At 44.7% G+C, this 15,915-nt stretch overlaps 1 protein-coding gene across 2 annotated transcripts in view; it reads left to right on the plus strand.

Annotated features, from left to right (window-relative positions):
• The window catches only part of ATRN (attractin), a 670,776-nt gene that overhangs the window by 195,261 nt on the left and 459,600 nt on the right, over nucleotides 1-15,915 (plus strand). Inside the window, exon 15 of one of the 2 annotated variants that reach the window (XM_069205063.1) lies at nucleotides 6,886-7,061. In XM_069205063.1, the coding sequence (XP_069061164.1) occupies nucleotides 6,886-7,061 (176 nt within the window). Of the gene's footprint in view, nucleotides 1-6,885; nucleotides 7,068-15,915 lie in introns of both variants that reach the window. The other variant, XM_069205055.1, reaches the window with a different exon arrangement.

Here is a 15,915-nt window from a genome sequence, read left to right on the forward strand (position 1 = left end):
CATAGTGAAACCGCCTTTTTACTATCTTCTACCCTGACAAGTTGGTCCTATCAGCTTTCCCCCTTGTTTCTGCCAAAGATAGTCTAATCTTTATATATGGCCAATCCGTCACTCTTCCATCTGTCTTTCTCCTGCCTCATTTTTCAGCAGACGAGTGATTCTACAGGGTGGCTCCTATTCAGACTGGCTTCTCCCTCGTTGATAAGACCAGAGCAGCTGCATGACCAACTTTTCGTACGCTTTGCTGCGAAATAAAAGTGCAAAGCAGTGACCTAAAGAACTATTAAAATGTGATAAGCCTTGCCAATAGATATTCTCAGACTGACATTCCTGCTCACTTGACAAAGGCTATGTCCCTTCTGTTACCCTCAACAGGGATATCTTGGTTGCTGATTTGGCCGTCATGTCCATGTGTACTCTGCATACATTTGCCTAGCATTGCTTAAGGACGCTGGCTCAGTGTGATTTATGCCTTGTTAGGTTTGGAGTTAATGATTTTCTTGGTTAATTGCCTTCTGGGGGTTGTTGCTTTGGATTCATTCATAAGGTGAGGAATCTGTCTAAACTGTTCATCATAGTCTGTAATATCTGGTGGGTACTTTACCTTCCTGGAGAGTACTCACTGCTCACTTTCTGAGAGTACCGTTCATAGTCATTTTCCAAGATATTCAACTTTTACATCTTGTAGGAAGTTGGCTCTGTACACACTATCTCAAAGTGAGAGATAGTGTACACAGAGTCCAAAGGTTCCCCTTAGAGGTTAATAGTGGCAAAATTAGATAATAAGACACAAACAGGTTTGCTATAGGAAGCAATGGAGGGACCCGGGGGTCTCTTAGGCGATGCAGGCAGGGCACGGGGGCTTCTCGGGCCAGCCACCGACTGGGCTAGGAAGAGGGCCGCCTGTTGGTCACTCCTGCATTGGAGGTTGGTTCCTCTCGGTCCTGGGGGCAGCGGATGTAGTGCTTGGTCCAGGCGTCGGGTTCCTTGTTGCCAGGCAGTCGCGGTCAGGGGAAGCCTCTGGATCCTCTCTGCAGGCGTCGCTGTGGGGCTGCAGGAGGGATGACTCAGGTTACTCACATCGTCGCAGTCACCTGGGAGTCCTCTCTGCAGTGTTTGTTCTCTGGAGCTTGAGCCTGGGGCGTCGGGTGCAGAGTGAAGTCTCACGCTTCTGGCGGGAAGAGAGAGTCCTTTAAAAGTTGCTTCTTTGTTGCAAAGATGTTGCTGTTGGTGAACAGTGCCGCTGTTGTCGGTAGTTTCTTGGTCCTTCGGTTTCAGGGCAGTCCTCTGAGTCCTCAGAGGTTGCTGGGCCTTGTCGGATGCGTCGCTGTGCAGGTTCTTTGAGTCTGGAGACAGGCCGATATGGCTGTCGTCTCCGTCGTCGCTGCGGGGCTTTCAGGTTAGCAGTCCTTCTTGTTGTAGGATGCAGGAATTTGAATTTCTGGGTCGCCCCTAAATACTAAATTTAGGGGGATGTTTTAGGTCTCGGGGGCAGTAGCCGATGGCTACTGTCCTTGAGGGTGGCTACACCCTCTTTGTGCCTCCTCCCTGAAGGGAGGGGGGCACATCCCTATTCCTATTGGGGAAATCCTCCAAAACCAAGATGGAGGATTTCTAAAGGCAGCGGTCACCTCAGCTCAGGGCGCCTTAAGGGCTGTCCTAACTGGTAGGTGACTCCTCCTTGTTTTTCTCATTATCTCCTCTGGACTTGCCGCCAAAAGTGGGGGCTGTGTCCAGGGGGGTGGACATCTCCACTAGCTGGAGTGCCCTGAGGTATTGTAACACGAAGCCTGAGCCTTTAAGGCTCACTGCTAGGTGTTACAGTTCTTGCAGGGGGTGGTGTTAAGCACCTCCACCCAGTGCAGGCTTTATTTCTGGCCTCGGAGCACAAAGGCTCTCACCCCAGGGGGTCAGAAACTCGTCTCAGTGGCAGGCTGGCACAGACCAGTCAGTCCTGCACTGAAGGATTGGGTAAAATACAGGGGGCATCTTCTAAGATTTTCTCTGTGTGCATTTTGTAATAAATCCAACACTGGCATCAGTGTGGGTTTATTATCCTGAGAAGTTTTTGATACCAAAATTCTCAGTATTCAGTGTAGCCATTATGGAGCTGTGGAGATCGTTTTTGACAAACTTTCACACCATACACTTAATATGGTCACACTGTACTTACAATGTCTAAGAATAGACTTAGGCACTGTAGGGGCATATTGCTCATGCAGCTATGCCCTTACCTGTGGTCTAGTGCACCCTGCCTTAGGGCTGTAAACCCTGCTAGAGGTGTGACTTAACTATGCCACAGGCAGTATTTTGTGTGCATGGTATACTGAGGGGGGATGCCATGTCGAATTTGTCTTTTTCTCCCCACCAACACACACAATCTGCAATGGCAGTGTGCATCTGTTAGGTGAGGGGTCCCTTAGGGTAGCACAGCACATGCTGCAGCCCTTGGGGACCTTCCCTGGCCACAGTGCCCTTGGTACCACTGGTACCTTTTACAAGGGACTTATCTGTGTGCCAGGAGTGTGCCAAGTGTGGAAACAATGGTACATTTTTTAGTGAAAGAACATTGGTGCTGGGGCCTGGTTAGCCCGGGACCCAGCACACTTCTTAGTTAAGTCAGCATCAATATCAGGCAAAAAGTGGGGGGTAACTGCAACAGGGAGCCATTTTCCTACACATCTGTTGTTTCCTTGCTTTTAACCTCTGGTTCCTCTTGACACACCTTTGTTATCTGCAAACAAATTAAGGAATTGACATCAGTATGCTAGATTGTGCTGTTTGTAGATTGTCGTTACTTCACTGGGCAAGTGGGGCCTCAACTAGTCGCACTGCTACTCCTGTTGGCGCTAGAGAGCTACTGCTAGTGGAAATGTTCTGCTTTTTAGTCTGGCACCTGATATTATTAGGGTGAGGAATCTTTAGGAAGGTATAGTATTCTAAAGAATTTCTACTTCAACCTCTCTATTCATCATTACCTTTCTTTCTCATTACAGAAATGTTTTGCCATTTATTGTGAACTGGTGTTATTTTTGGCTTAAAGCCTTGCCATTTAGCCTCAAGCCTGCTCAAGGGTGGGTCTTTGCTTTGATGAAGGAGCGTCACCCCACTGGCTGAGCCAGAAGTAGAAACTATATTATTGTTTTATTTTTCTGCTTCTGACACAGCTAGCACTGCAGGGATGGGTTTGGCTAGGCCACAGGAGGGGGGGGAAAGGGAAGAGTTCACTAAGTGCACATGGGTGTTTGGCTGGCCGTCTGAGGCTGGCCAAACACACATGTGCACTTAGGTTTCTCCAGCCCGGCTGTGTTTAATAGCTGGTTTGGCAAAACTGCACAGACCCCAAGACTGTCTGAGCGGCAGTCCGCTCCTAAGACAAGATCCAGACAAATCCTAAGTTTACCATGAAAGCAGTGTCAGGATTGCTGGGGAGCCTGTGCTGGTGTCCCACCACAAGAGGAAGGAAGAGCGAGGCAGCAGCAATAGAGGCACGGTAAGTGAGTTTTTTGTTGTTGCTTTTTAAATTATTTTTTATCTTCATCTCGTGCCACCCTACTCCATCCCCACCCCTCCATTTGAGTTGTGGCGGCGGCCGCCGAGTCTACTACTAGGATTTTCAGCAAATGTATTACTCTGAAGGCATCTCATGTTTGGTGACTGACAAATGGTTCCGTTTTTAAAGTGAAAAGAATTCCTATTTGTAAGGAAATGCCTCCTTGGCATGATTACCCCCTGACTTTTTGCCTTTGCTGATGCCAAGTTATGATTTGAAAGTGTGCTGGGACCCTGCTAACCAGGCCCCAGCACCAGTGTTCTTTCCCTAAACTGTACCTTTGTCTCCACAATTGGCTCAACCCTGGCACTCGGGTAAGTCCCTTGTAACTGGTACCCCTGGTACCAAGGGCCCTGATGCCAAGGAAGGTCTCTAAGGGCTGCAGCATGTCTTATGCCACCCTAGGGACCCCTCATTCACCACATGCACACTGCTTCACAGCTTGTGTGTGCTGGTGGGGAGAAAAAGACTAAGTCGACATGGCACTTCCCTCAGAGTGGCATGCCAACCTCACACTGCCTGTGGCATAGATAAGTCACCCCCCTAGCAGGCCTTACAGCCCTAAGGCAGGCTGCACTATACCACAGGTGAGGGCATAGGTGCATGAGCACTATGCCCCTACAGTGTCTAAGCAAAACTTTAGACATTGTAAGTGCAGGGTAGCCATAAGAGTATATGGTCTGGGAGTCTGTCAAACACGAACTCAACAGCACCATAATGGCTACACTGAAAACTGGGAAGTTTGGTATCAAACGTCTCAGCACAATAAATGCACACTGATGCCAGTGTGCAATTTATTGTAACATACACCCAGAGGGCATCTTAGAGATGCCCCCTGAAAACATACCCGACTTCCAGTGTAGGCTGACTAGTTTCTGCCAGCCTGCCATACACCAGACATGTTGCTGGCCACATGGGGAGAGTGCCTTTGTCACTCTGTGGCCAGGAACAAAGCCTGTACTGGGTGGAGGTGCTTCTCACCTCCCCCTGCAGGAACTGTAACACCTGGTGGTGAGCCTCAAAGGCTCACCCCCTTTGTTACAGTGCAACAGGGCATCCCAGCTAGTGGAGATGCCCGCCCCTCCGGCCACTGCCCCCACTTTTGGCGGCAAGGCTGGAGGAGATAATTAGGAAAACAAGGAGTCGTCACCCACCAGTCAGGACAGCTCCTAAGGTGTCCTGAGCTGAGGTGACTCTTACTTTTAGAAATCCTCCATCTTGTGGTTGGAGGATTCCCCCAATAGGATTAGGGATGTGCCCCCCTCCCCACAGGGAGGAGGCACAAAGAGGGTGTAGCCACCCTCCAGGACAGTAGCCATTGGCTACTGCCCTCCCAGACCTAAACACATCCCTAAATTCAGTATTTAGGGGCTCCCCAGAATCTAGTAAACTAGATTCCTGCAACCTTAACCTGAAGCCCTGCTGACCTGAAGCCCTGCAGTGAAGACGGAGACGACCACTGCTTTGGCCCCAGCCCTACCGGCCTGTCTCCCAACTTCAAAGAAAACTGCAACAGCGACGCATCCAACAGGGACCAGCGACCTCTGAAGCCTCCGAGGACTGCCCTGCATCTAAAAGGACCAAGAAGCTCCCGAGAACAGCGGCCCTGTTCAACAATCTGCAACTTTCTTGCAACAAAGAAACGGATTTAAGGACTTCACGTTTCCCGCCGGAAGCGTGAGACTTTCCACTCTGCACCCAATGCCCCTGGCTCGACCTTCAGAAAACCAACACTACAGGGAGGACTCCCCGGCGACTGCGAGCCCGTGAGTAGCCAGAAACGACCCCCAACTACACTACAGGCTGCAGTGTTAGGCCTGACACATATTTTAAATCTACTTTAGTGGGTGGCACAATGAGTGCTGCAGTCCATTAGTAGCATTTAATTAACACACCTCCGGGTACATGTAGTACCATGTACTGGAGACGTACAAGAAAATTAAATGTACCAATTGGGTTTTACCAGATTTCACCATATTTGAAGAGAAAAGCAGAAGCACTTTACCATGGATTAGTAGGAAAGGCAAAAGTGCACAATACTAAAAGCCAACTACTGTCCTGAAGATAATTGTGGATAAAATGTTCGAAGGCATGAAGAAACAATCAAAATAAAAATGCATGTATGTTAGTATGGCCTTGAAAGCCTGCCCAAGATGCAACATAGAGAATGACCCACTAAAACTGTATTCGACCTTAGAAGAATGAAACGTTGAGTTGTACCTGTGAGGGTTCATGTCAATGACCTGTATGTCTCTACTGCAGAAACATTCCTGTCGAGCATAATTTGTGTGATTTCTATATACATGTTTCATGATGTTAAGATGGGCAGTGTTGTCCTCTTCCGTGTCTCACTCCTAATATAAAAATTAATTTTGATGTGTTTGTGTTAATCAGAAGAAACATGTGGGACCCTTTTTTATTAAACCATGTTGCTGGAATAGATCACTTAGCTTTAAGTTGCAGTGGTCTCTTTCTTTCTTTCTTTCTTTCTTTCTTTCTTTCTTTCTTTCTTTCTTTCTTTCTTTCTTTCTTTCTTTCTTTCTTTCTTTCTTTCTTTCTTTCTTCGGAGAATTTTGGAATTTTCCATTTACCTCCCCGCTGATATGTTAACTGGTAGGAAAGGGGCGTTGATAATGTATAATCACACCTTTAGCATTCAGAATGAATTATCATGATTGTTCTAGGCCTTGGGAAATATGCTAGACCTGGCCATTGTGATGACTTAACGAGTTAACCTCCCCTGGCTGACATCTCTGTATCGCACCACTCAGCTAGTAGGAGGCTCGGTAGAGGCTGCATGGACCAGACTTTGGAGCTCTGTCCCCCTGATCCTTTCATTTTAAATCTAACAGTCCTAGGTTTACTGAGAACCTGGAAGTGGGGTTTTTGGCAAAAAATATGTTCTTGGCCACCTTAGCATATAAATTGCTGCTGCCCCTAAACTTGCACTTAGTGCCGCAAATCTCTGTTTTCAGCACAAGTTGCACTTTATAACTCAGGTTTAAAGTTGAAAAATGTCTGATCTGCATTAGCCCAGTGGTTTACTGTGTTTGTACCCGCCTCTGTGCACCAGTGACTTCTGTGTCACTCGACTGACGTTCATTAACATCCTAAGCTACCGCAGCCTTCATCAGAAAAGTGCCAACGGCAGATTTTCAAGGGCATTCAAAGTCTGTTTAAAATTTGGAGACCAATTGGTTTTGCAAATATCTTTATTTCTGTGTAACTTATAATGTAATGGCAGAATGCATATTCCTTACGTATGCATTGGAAACTTGGTTTGGCCTCTTCAGATGTTGCCCCTTTAATCATGTGACACTTTGTTTCTCCAGATAATGTCTGTGGTGCTAACTGGAATTTAGTTGGGAGTTCGTGCTTGAAGATCACTTCATCAAAAGATAACTATGATAACAATAAGCTGGCTTGTCGGACTCATAATGCTGCACTGGCTTCGCTCACAACCCCGAAGAAAGTGGAGTTTGTTCTGAAACAGCTACAGAATATGCAGGTCTCCGTGAGTACTTCCCCGTTCATGTGATGTGAATAGGAAGTGATGATTAACACCACTTTCAATGAAAATGCCATTATTTGGACATGGTCTTAAACATTTTTCCTGCCTTGACGTAAGTTCTTTTGAATTGTTTTTCATCAAATGCAGCAAAAATAGAATATCGGCATATGGGACAGAAACCACATTTTAACTCTTCATGGCTTTAATTTATGTTCACTGGAATGCATCAGGATAGAATTAGGTAGCTCTTTTGCCTAATGTGTATGACACTCATTCGTCATGAACAGCAATCCCATTGTGCAAAAGAAATTGATTAGGTAGGGAATTCAAATTTCGTAGTAGCTGTGGTTATGAGACAATTATTCCAGATTCAATTTTTTTAAAATCTTAATTGGGTTTTGGAATCAGCCTTTGTGAGGAAATGGGGTGCATAATGTGGTGTGATTGTGCAGCTCCACCTTTTCATACAACTACCAACCCCTTTAGGACCAGTATATTTACCTCCGTATCTGAACAGCAAGGCTTACACAAAGGAGCACTTGTTCAGCATTTAAACAGCACTGAAACCATGGAAGAAATACACAAGGCATTCAAGAAATCTGACACCCAGTTTGTACAAATAGACTTATTTTATGTGTTTTTCAACACCAAAATGGAAAGGATCCACCAGGGGGTCCAGAGATACATACTTTACAAGGTATATTAAATATGCACTTTTCATTTAACCACAAAGAAGCATTGGCAAATTCACCAAATTTGGCAATTAGAAACTTTATCAGCAAAAAGTAGGTAAGTATCAGTGCAGTTACTTACAGATACTTTAGGCACTCAAGTCTGGCAGGGAGCAGCCAGGTCTATAGAAACAGTTACCTTAGAGAAAGAAGCAGTCTTTAGTAAGTTCCGAGCACTTTTATCTCCTTGCCATAAACTCCTATTAAAGTGTCCTGATGCAAGGGATTCAGGATGCTGAAGATGCTCAAGCATGCTGTGGATGTATTGCTACAGGGCTCTTCCTTCAGATGTTCTTTGGGGGCCATGGGCGAGATGAGGCTGTCCTGGCCGCACGGGTCGATGTCCCTCAAAGTCCCCTCGGTCATGGTGGAAGTCTAGTCTCCTGGTATCACAGTTAGTCAAATCCTTTCTTAGGCAGTAACGTGTCTTCTGTGTGACCTCGCTGCTCTCCGATGACTATGCTGGGTTCAACAGACTGGTGCAACTTTGAGCATTGGTTCCTGGCCTCTGGTGTTACACAGTGGCGAGTAGCGGTTATGTGAACATCTGGGCTACCAACATGCTGCAGCAGGATTCTTCAGCTGTTGTGACCCTGTGCAGTGTTAGCCAACTGATCCTTGGATTCTCTTGCTTCAGCTGGGCTCTGGAAACAACTTCTCCTGGAGCAGGAAACAGGCATAGTCCCTTATCTTACCACCAGGTTTAGCAGATGCAGTCCATGGTGGTGCTGCCTGTCTCTTCTGGTACTTGGTGCAGCAGGGCAGTTCTCCTTCGGTCATCTTTTACAGTCCAACGAGATCTGGGTTCTTGGTGCCAGAGGTGCCCTTTTTTATGCTCAGAAAATGCCCTTGGGTAGGAAGTTGTGGGCCAATGGGCTGCCAGGTTCCCTTCCTCCTGATGACTTCTTCCTGTGTAATGTAACCTCCTAGCTATCCCAGGATTCACAGTTTTGCCCACTTTCAAAATAGCAGGACACCTCTCTTGGCATCCAGAGCTCCCTCAGCCAACCCAGAGGTGTGGCTACCAAGGGGGCTTCACACCCCTGGAAAACCTGTTTGGCAACTGGTTTCACCTATCCTTCCAGAGTGCCAACCTGTCTACCTAAACACTGGGGCAGTCCCTCTCCCAAGTATTTCTCATTTGCTCTTAAATTTAGCTTCTCCTTTGCTTGCCTTTTGGGGCAAGACTTGTGTGGCTGCCTGCCACTGAGAGGTAACTCCTCGCTCCTTAACAACCAGCTATTGTCTTCTTTCCTGGAAGACATATGCATGTCTCTCTAGAAGAACAGGGACAGACCATGTGTGCAGTTGTGGATGGGCACAGATAATTTAGCGCAACAAAGTGGCAACTTTGTAAAAGTTGCACTCTGAAGCAAGTTACATAAATCTTGACTTGCGTCAGGTCGGGCCTATGGTAAAGAGTTGTTTGATACCTTACTGTATCATAGTCCCCATCAGAAGTAAGCACTACTGCTGTGGCAACTTGCAACTTTGCACTCTTCGGTTGGGAAATTAGCCTTTTCCACAGTAAAAACAAGTTGTGAGTTTTTTTTTTTTTACTGACTTGTTTTTACTTATAGAATATTTAAAAATATATCTTGCATATCAGTATTGACAGCATGCTGCTTTAAGGCTCGTTAGGCCTACCTTAGTGGTGACTTGCATATATTAAAAAGGTGGACTTGTCTTTGCCATTGCTTTGAATAGCAAGGTCGAGTTAGCAATTTAAAAACTGCTCTTTTAGTCTCCAAAACTTGGAGTTGACCATACAGAAATAGGCATTTCCTTACAGCCTTGATTATAAATGTTACTCTTAAATTGAGGAACTCGAAGCTGCTTCTTTAATTTTTTTTTTTTTTTTTAATATAGCGCTTGGATACTGTATATGTCATACATGGCATGACCCATTTTCTTTTTTTCGCATACTAGTGACCGAATAGAACCCATTCCCCTTCATCTCGATTGCTCTATTTATTCTGCAACAGTCCATGTCGAAGTCATGCTCCAAAGAACCAAAACGCTACCTGCCCCTTTTAAACATTTTTCCGCCCTGTTGAGAGGTCGCTATCCCTGGAGGCGCCCACTCCAAGCGGTACACAACCCTGCAGCTTGCTCTTCCAGCCTTCTTTCTTGAATAGACTACGTTGCCACTACTTTTTGGGTTATTCTCAGATCTTGAAGATCCCGGTGGCTTGCAGGGAATCCCCAGGGCTATTGTAACTAAGCAACAGGAGAGGGCCATATTGTGCAGCAGGGTTGACTAAATTATGCAGCAAGAAAAGGCAACTTATACAGCATAATGTATCACATTTTCTGATAGTATTATTTCATTATTTAATCATTTTTACACTTAACACTCTCTGGGCGTAGGTTACACCTCATAAGTACAAGTTTAACATCCAAACTTAGCAATAAGCAACAGAAAGATCACCAGTGAACCTTTGCCAACGGCCTTCCACTGCACATGAACATATGTTGCTGCGATATTAGAAACTTTTGAACTGTTTGAGCTAGGAATACATTTTTTTGTTACAATCTGCAGATTATGCAGCAGACGATGGATTATTAGGCAAATGTAGCAGATCCATAACTATGCAGAAAACACCGCAACGACGTAGTCCGATAATTCCAGTGGTCCTGGGAATCCCTCACTAGATCCTAGTGTGAGTATTTAGCCCTTGATGATGAACAAGTAGGTGCTGTACGTCTTGTTGACGTCTGTTCTCATCCTCGAACGGGAACATTGTTTTTTGCCAGATTTTCTCCTTTTGGATCTCCCTCTGCAGGAGTTCTCTGAGCATAAGGGCACTTGTAGAGGTAATAGTTTCTCCTCGCCCTTCTGAAGACTCTCCAACCAAGGAATCTTGTCTTATGCAGTGGCCCATTAGGCCATGGATGCGAATCTTATCGTTCTCCCTCAGTTTGCCTGGGGATGGTCTTTCACTGATGACGCATCTTGAGGTCACAAGAGTCTGTCTAACATAAGATACAGATCTTGTGCTGGTCTGTTTTTGTCATTTTCCTGCCGTGCTCTTAGCAGTTCGCTATTTGATTTTGCAAAATATTTGATATACTTTCCGTCAGGAAAACATTTGAAAAAACATTTAAACTCAAAGGACATTGAGTGAATCTGCTGTAAAAAGCCTGAGATAAAAATTGTTGATGGAAAAAAAACCTTACAAAAGGCAGGCTCAGGATCCTGTCAGCATGAGCCAGAAAAAAGAACTGAGCAAACTGCCAGCTGCAGGTCAAGTTGGGACACTGAAGGTCAAGAATCCCTTAATGGCACAGTATCCTAATCTCATTGTTGCCACTGCTGTAGCCTATACAGGCACATTTCTATATACTAGCCTATCTCTTACTTCAAAAAGAAGCTAAAAGTGTTTGTGAAGGACTTTTAAAAAAAAAAAGGTCAATTCACTTTACTGAAGTGGCTTTAAAGGGTTTTACCCTTTTTCCTTCTAGTTTTTATAGCAAGGCATTAAGATTGGCATTATGTCACATATGTCTCTTGACTTTTCTGAAGTAAGGCAAAGTGGCTGTGACTTGGACGTGGGCAGGGCTTTTCAGTGCCTATGATTTCAGTGGAGATTCCCCTGAGAGAGAACTAGGATTACAGGTAAGAAACCATTCCTCATGACTTACTATCAGAGTATGCTTCTCACTGGTCCTTCTTAGGTCATCAAGGATACAAAACAGGACCACAGTAGGTGTTGGTTTCATTGTTTTTTTAATTTTTATTATTATTATTATTATTTTTTTAAATTCCCGAATTCTCATTATCACTCTGTGTTGACTGCCACTATTTGGCAATTTTAGGGCATTTCTAGAGCACATGCAAAAAGTCAGCATTTTGGTCTGTGCAGTGGAAACAGGTGGAGGCAGAGTCTATTAGTCTATTTGCATGTCACAGAAGTTGAAGTGTAAAGTATATTGTGTGGAGATACTTTAGATGAATCAGTCTAAAATGTGTCAACGTAGCAATCTCAGACTGGGCCATCCTAGCATCTCCCCAGTCCGTATCATTGAAGGACCCAATCCATTCCTCCCTTTTTTTTCTTTTTTTTTATAGAGTTATTAGTCTAGCAGAAACACTGATAATTAAAATAAGATAAACCTGGGCTATGCCATTCTTCTCCAATCATCCTATTATGATTTTTGCTTCCAGCAGGTTATATTGCGGGAGTTCTGAAAGCTCGGTCTGGTAGCTAGTGAGGGGGCATAGCCAACATTATAGGTATTTATAAAATTGGCTTTTGGTGAGGGCGAAGTGTTTGAAGTTTCAGAAATGACTTCATGTGTAATCCCTGCCAAACATTTCCCAGATTTGTAATGTCAGTCTTGTGCCACTTGCTAAACCCAGGTAGTTAAGCAGTAAATTTCAACCATCTTCCGTGCCATAGCGTGGGCTCTTGTATTAATCTGTGGTCTTGCCCAATCGAGCATAGTGCTGATCGCCAGTTCAGACGTACTGGGTAACCTTTGTGAGGTATTTGGGGATGGTTCTTTCGTAAATGAGTCCTATAATATTATCGAGGACCAGTTAAGAATATTCAGCTTGATTGGCTTTGTGAAGGAAGAAATGACCCAGTCTGTCATTGATTATCAAAATGTGTGATGCCCAGAAGTATAAATGTACATCCGCCATCCCTCCATCATATACTTCTATTCGATTAGGGTGGCCCATTCACATAAATGAGTGAATCATGGTTTTTAAAGTTTTTCAGTTTTTTTAATTATTTTTTTTAACCATTTATTTGGGATTATCCTCTAAAAGGTCTGCAGAGCATAGAGAAATTGTGGGAGGGTCATCATTTTGAACAGGACTTTTGTGCCAAGTATACAGAGCAGGAGTTTGGACTATCTCTGAAAATCATATTTCATTTTAGTTGGGGGGGGGGGGGGGGGGGGGGGAGGCTAAGGCTCCACCTAACATCAGTGATATAAAGTCGGAAACTGCATACGGTTCTTAGGAGTCAGACTTTATTTCCATCTCCACTGCTTCAATTGTCAATTTCCTTCACACAGCTTTTCTTGTCCCCTCTCCTCTCACAGCTCCACCAGCATTCTAATCTGCCCTCCTGTACCCAACATTCCGAATGTCACATTGCCAGATACATGGGAGAAGGATCTACCATTTCTAATTAACTATCTACTAATTCTAATTAACTATTATTTCTAATGATTATTATATTTATTTTATTTTATATCTTCCTATGAGTTATCCTGAATTTTTATATGAACTATGTTACAACAATCAGGTTCCAAAACAGTGTAAATACCAAGGTGTTCGGAAGCTCAAATGCTTAATTGAGAGTTCTGCCAGGTTATGATTTCAATATTTCATTTGTTTACTTAGAGCCTAAAAGCCTCTTCCTATAAGTCGAGATGTGTTGAAGACAATGTCCTGATGGGTAAGGGTTGGCCTGCACATCATCAGTATATAATACTACTCTTTCTCCCACTCCACCTTCCCATAGTCATCCCCATATTAGAGCATCACAACAAACCAAACGTTGCAGGGGCTCTATAGCAAGGGTGTCCAAAGGCAGCCCTTACTTGTCCCTTTGTGAGTTGGAAATGTCTAAGTGTTTATTCATACATGTGTTTATTGTTCGGAATAAAGTATTTGAGTATACCTCCCAAACTGGGGCCGAATTCCCATATGTTCAGGGACCCTATCGAAGCAACCAATCAACTGAATCTATCACCTTCTCAAATTTGACAAGCAAGAGATCTCAAAGATCTGGAATGTGGGGAAGGCGTGACAGTGCCACATGCACTGGACGTATGCAGTGGCGAGTGTGTCAGTTTATTTAGAACCCTCACAAGTCTATTATCCTAGGGCATTAGTGAATATTTTAACCTCTGTAGTAATCAGAGAGATAGGTTTGTACTAGTTGCACTGGTTTACAGGTTGCTCAGGCTTGTAAATGACCACAGTAGCGCCTAAGTTTAATTCTGGATGATAAGTGTTTTGTGTTTCGACCTCTTTGTACAGGTCAAGCAGTCAGGGAGGATCAGAATCTCATGGAATTTGCAATAATATTCAAGAGGGAACACATTTTGTCCCACTGTTTTGCCCAGATTTATATCATATCATGTAATGTAATGCATCTCCTGTCTTTACCTTCTTCTGTGAGGATGCTGTAAATGAAGAGCGCAGCATTTCAGTAAGGATAGACTTGACCTTTTAATGCTGGGAGCATTGTTGTGAGGCATAGTGTGTGTGATAATAGTTGGCAAGTATTGTGGCAATTTCCACTGATTGCAAATCCTCTGGCCTGTTTGGTCAAGAATCTCTGGAATTATCCGTGAAGCCATCCCTGTTGTAGCCAGCCAGCATTTATCAAGCTCAAGTTGACAATGAAGGATGAGTGAAGCCACCCATTTTCAGGATCCGGGCTACAAGTTCAACTAAATGACATTGTTTATCTCGTCCTTTTTGCCTGATATAGGCCTTAAAGCCCCTGCCAAGGTTCCCCCATTTTAGTAACTTTTTCAGCTGCCTAAAGTGTGCTCACAGAGGAGACAAAGCCTTGATTTATGTCATAATAAGATTGGAGCTATGTCAACAAATAGTCAGAGCATTCATCAATTGTAAGGCACTACGCATTAAAAAGGCCATTCCCTCTTGGGGGGGGGGATGGCCACTGTCATCGTGTGGGGAATTTCCTATGGAAAAAGTAGATCTGTATGGGACATCAGTTTATGTAGAGCCAAAGTATGTGTGTACTCCCATGGTTGCAGGTGTCTCACTCTCCAGGCATCACATCGCCCCATCTCTGGATCTCTGGATCTCTACAAACAGCTGGAATGGGACACCTGTTGAATCTATAGATGGGTTGAGAGAGGCATTAAAGCCTACTCCTAGACTAGTAATGCCTTTTAGTAGGTTCAGAATAACTCTTTTTTTTATAGCATCCACGGCCGGTTTGGAGCGTGTGAGGTAGAAAGTTGTAATGCTTCCCTCAAAGGACACCTTCTGGTCCAACATATCTGCACAGGGGGTCAGAAACAGTTGGCAAAACCACCAGAGGAAAATTCCTGCTTACAGTATTCATAATACCCTACTCCCCCCCCCCAAACCCCCCACCCGGCCTTCTATTAACCCTGCTTAGAAGATCCTACTGAAGCGTCCAAGAAAGGGACATCTTTACACTAGTAAATGTCAGTATGAGCACAGCAGGTGTGGTGCTCTTGTTGTACTGAAGGACAGTTGTCCGCTTGATACGGTCAGTAGGTCGTTGACGTTCCAGGATGGGACTGAAAGTGCTGTAGAAGAGGGGTTAGACCTTGGAAATAATGGTGCTTGAGGATTCCAGATGACCAGGGTATTAAATATCTGAGTTTGATAAGTCCCTGCAGCGGCAGGTCTAATTTAGATGTTTGTTGGTAGGTATTGTCAGAACATCTGTATATGTTTAGTCCTGAATAGCCAGTACCTTCAGGGGGTAGGGGAGTTGGTATCACAGGTGCGGGGTTAGTGTCATCTCATGTCCAGCAGAGGGGAGCTTTTGGCTTCGTGCGCCTCTGCATTTTTCCTTAGGCCTTGTAGTGTGGCAAGTGCGCTATTCATTAAGCCCTGTTGCTGTGTCCATAGACCAGTAGTTCTTGGGGCCATTCCAAACTAGCCCTCAGTTCTCTTTTACAAAGAAGACTTCACACACCAGTCAGGAGAGGTGGCTGCGCGAGTGATGCCTAACCACAAAGTTCCTCCTTTTAGTGTTCTTCCTTCCCGCCAGATCAGGTTTTTAACACTGGTGTCTGATGTTGTAATGAGGGCCCTATTCAAACGTAGCAGGCAGCCCCTGTGTATTGGCTATTTGTCTATGGTTCACTGCAGGCCTCGCCCAATCGCAGCCATCTTGTCTGGGTTGCACTCTGGAGTGATCAGGCTCTCTGGTTTCTGCCTGCCTCAGCGGCTTTCGGGGTGGTAGGCCAAAATACCAGAGGTGCTGGAAAATCGAATTACTGAAAGTTAGGAGTATGCACACTTGCGCAGAGTAATATGCCACAAAAATCTTACCACATGAGCACAGGAAAAACAAACTTAGTGCGAATGATTGCTGGTTGCTTCTGTTAGTATTCTGGGGCATTTAGCGCTACTTGCTTAGCAC

The sequence above is a fragment of the Pleurodeles waltl genome, chromosome 1_2, assembly GCF_031143425.1.
Source record: "Pleurodeles waltl isolate 20211129_DDA chromosome 1_2, aPleWal1.hap1.20221129, whole genome shotgun sequence".
NCBI classification, from domain to species: domain Eukaryota; kingdom Metazoa; phylum Chordata; class Amphibia; order Caudata; family Salamandridae; genus Pleurodeles; species Pleurodeles waltl.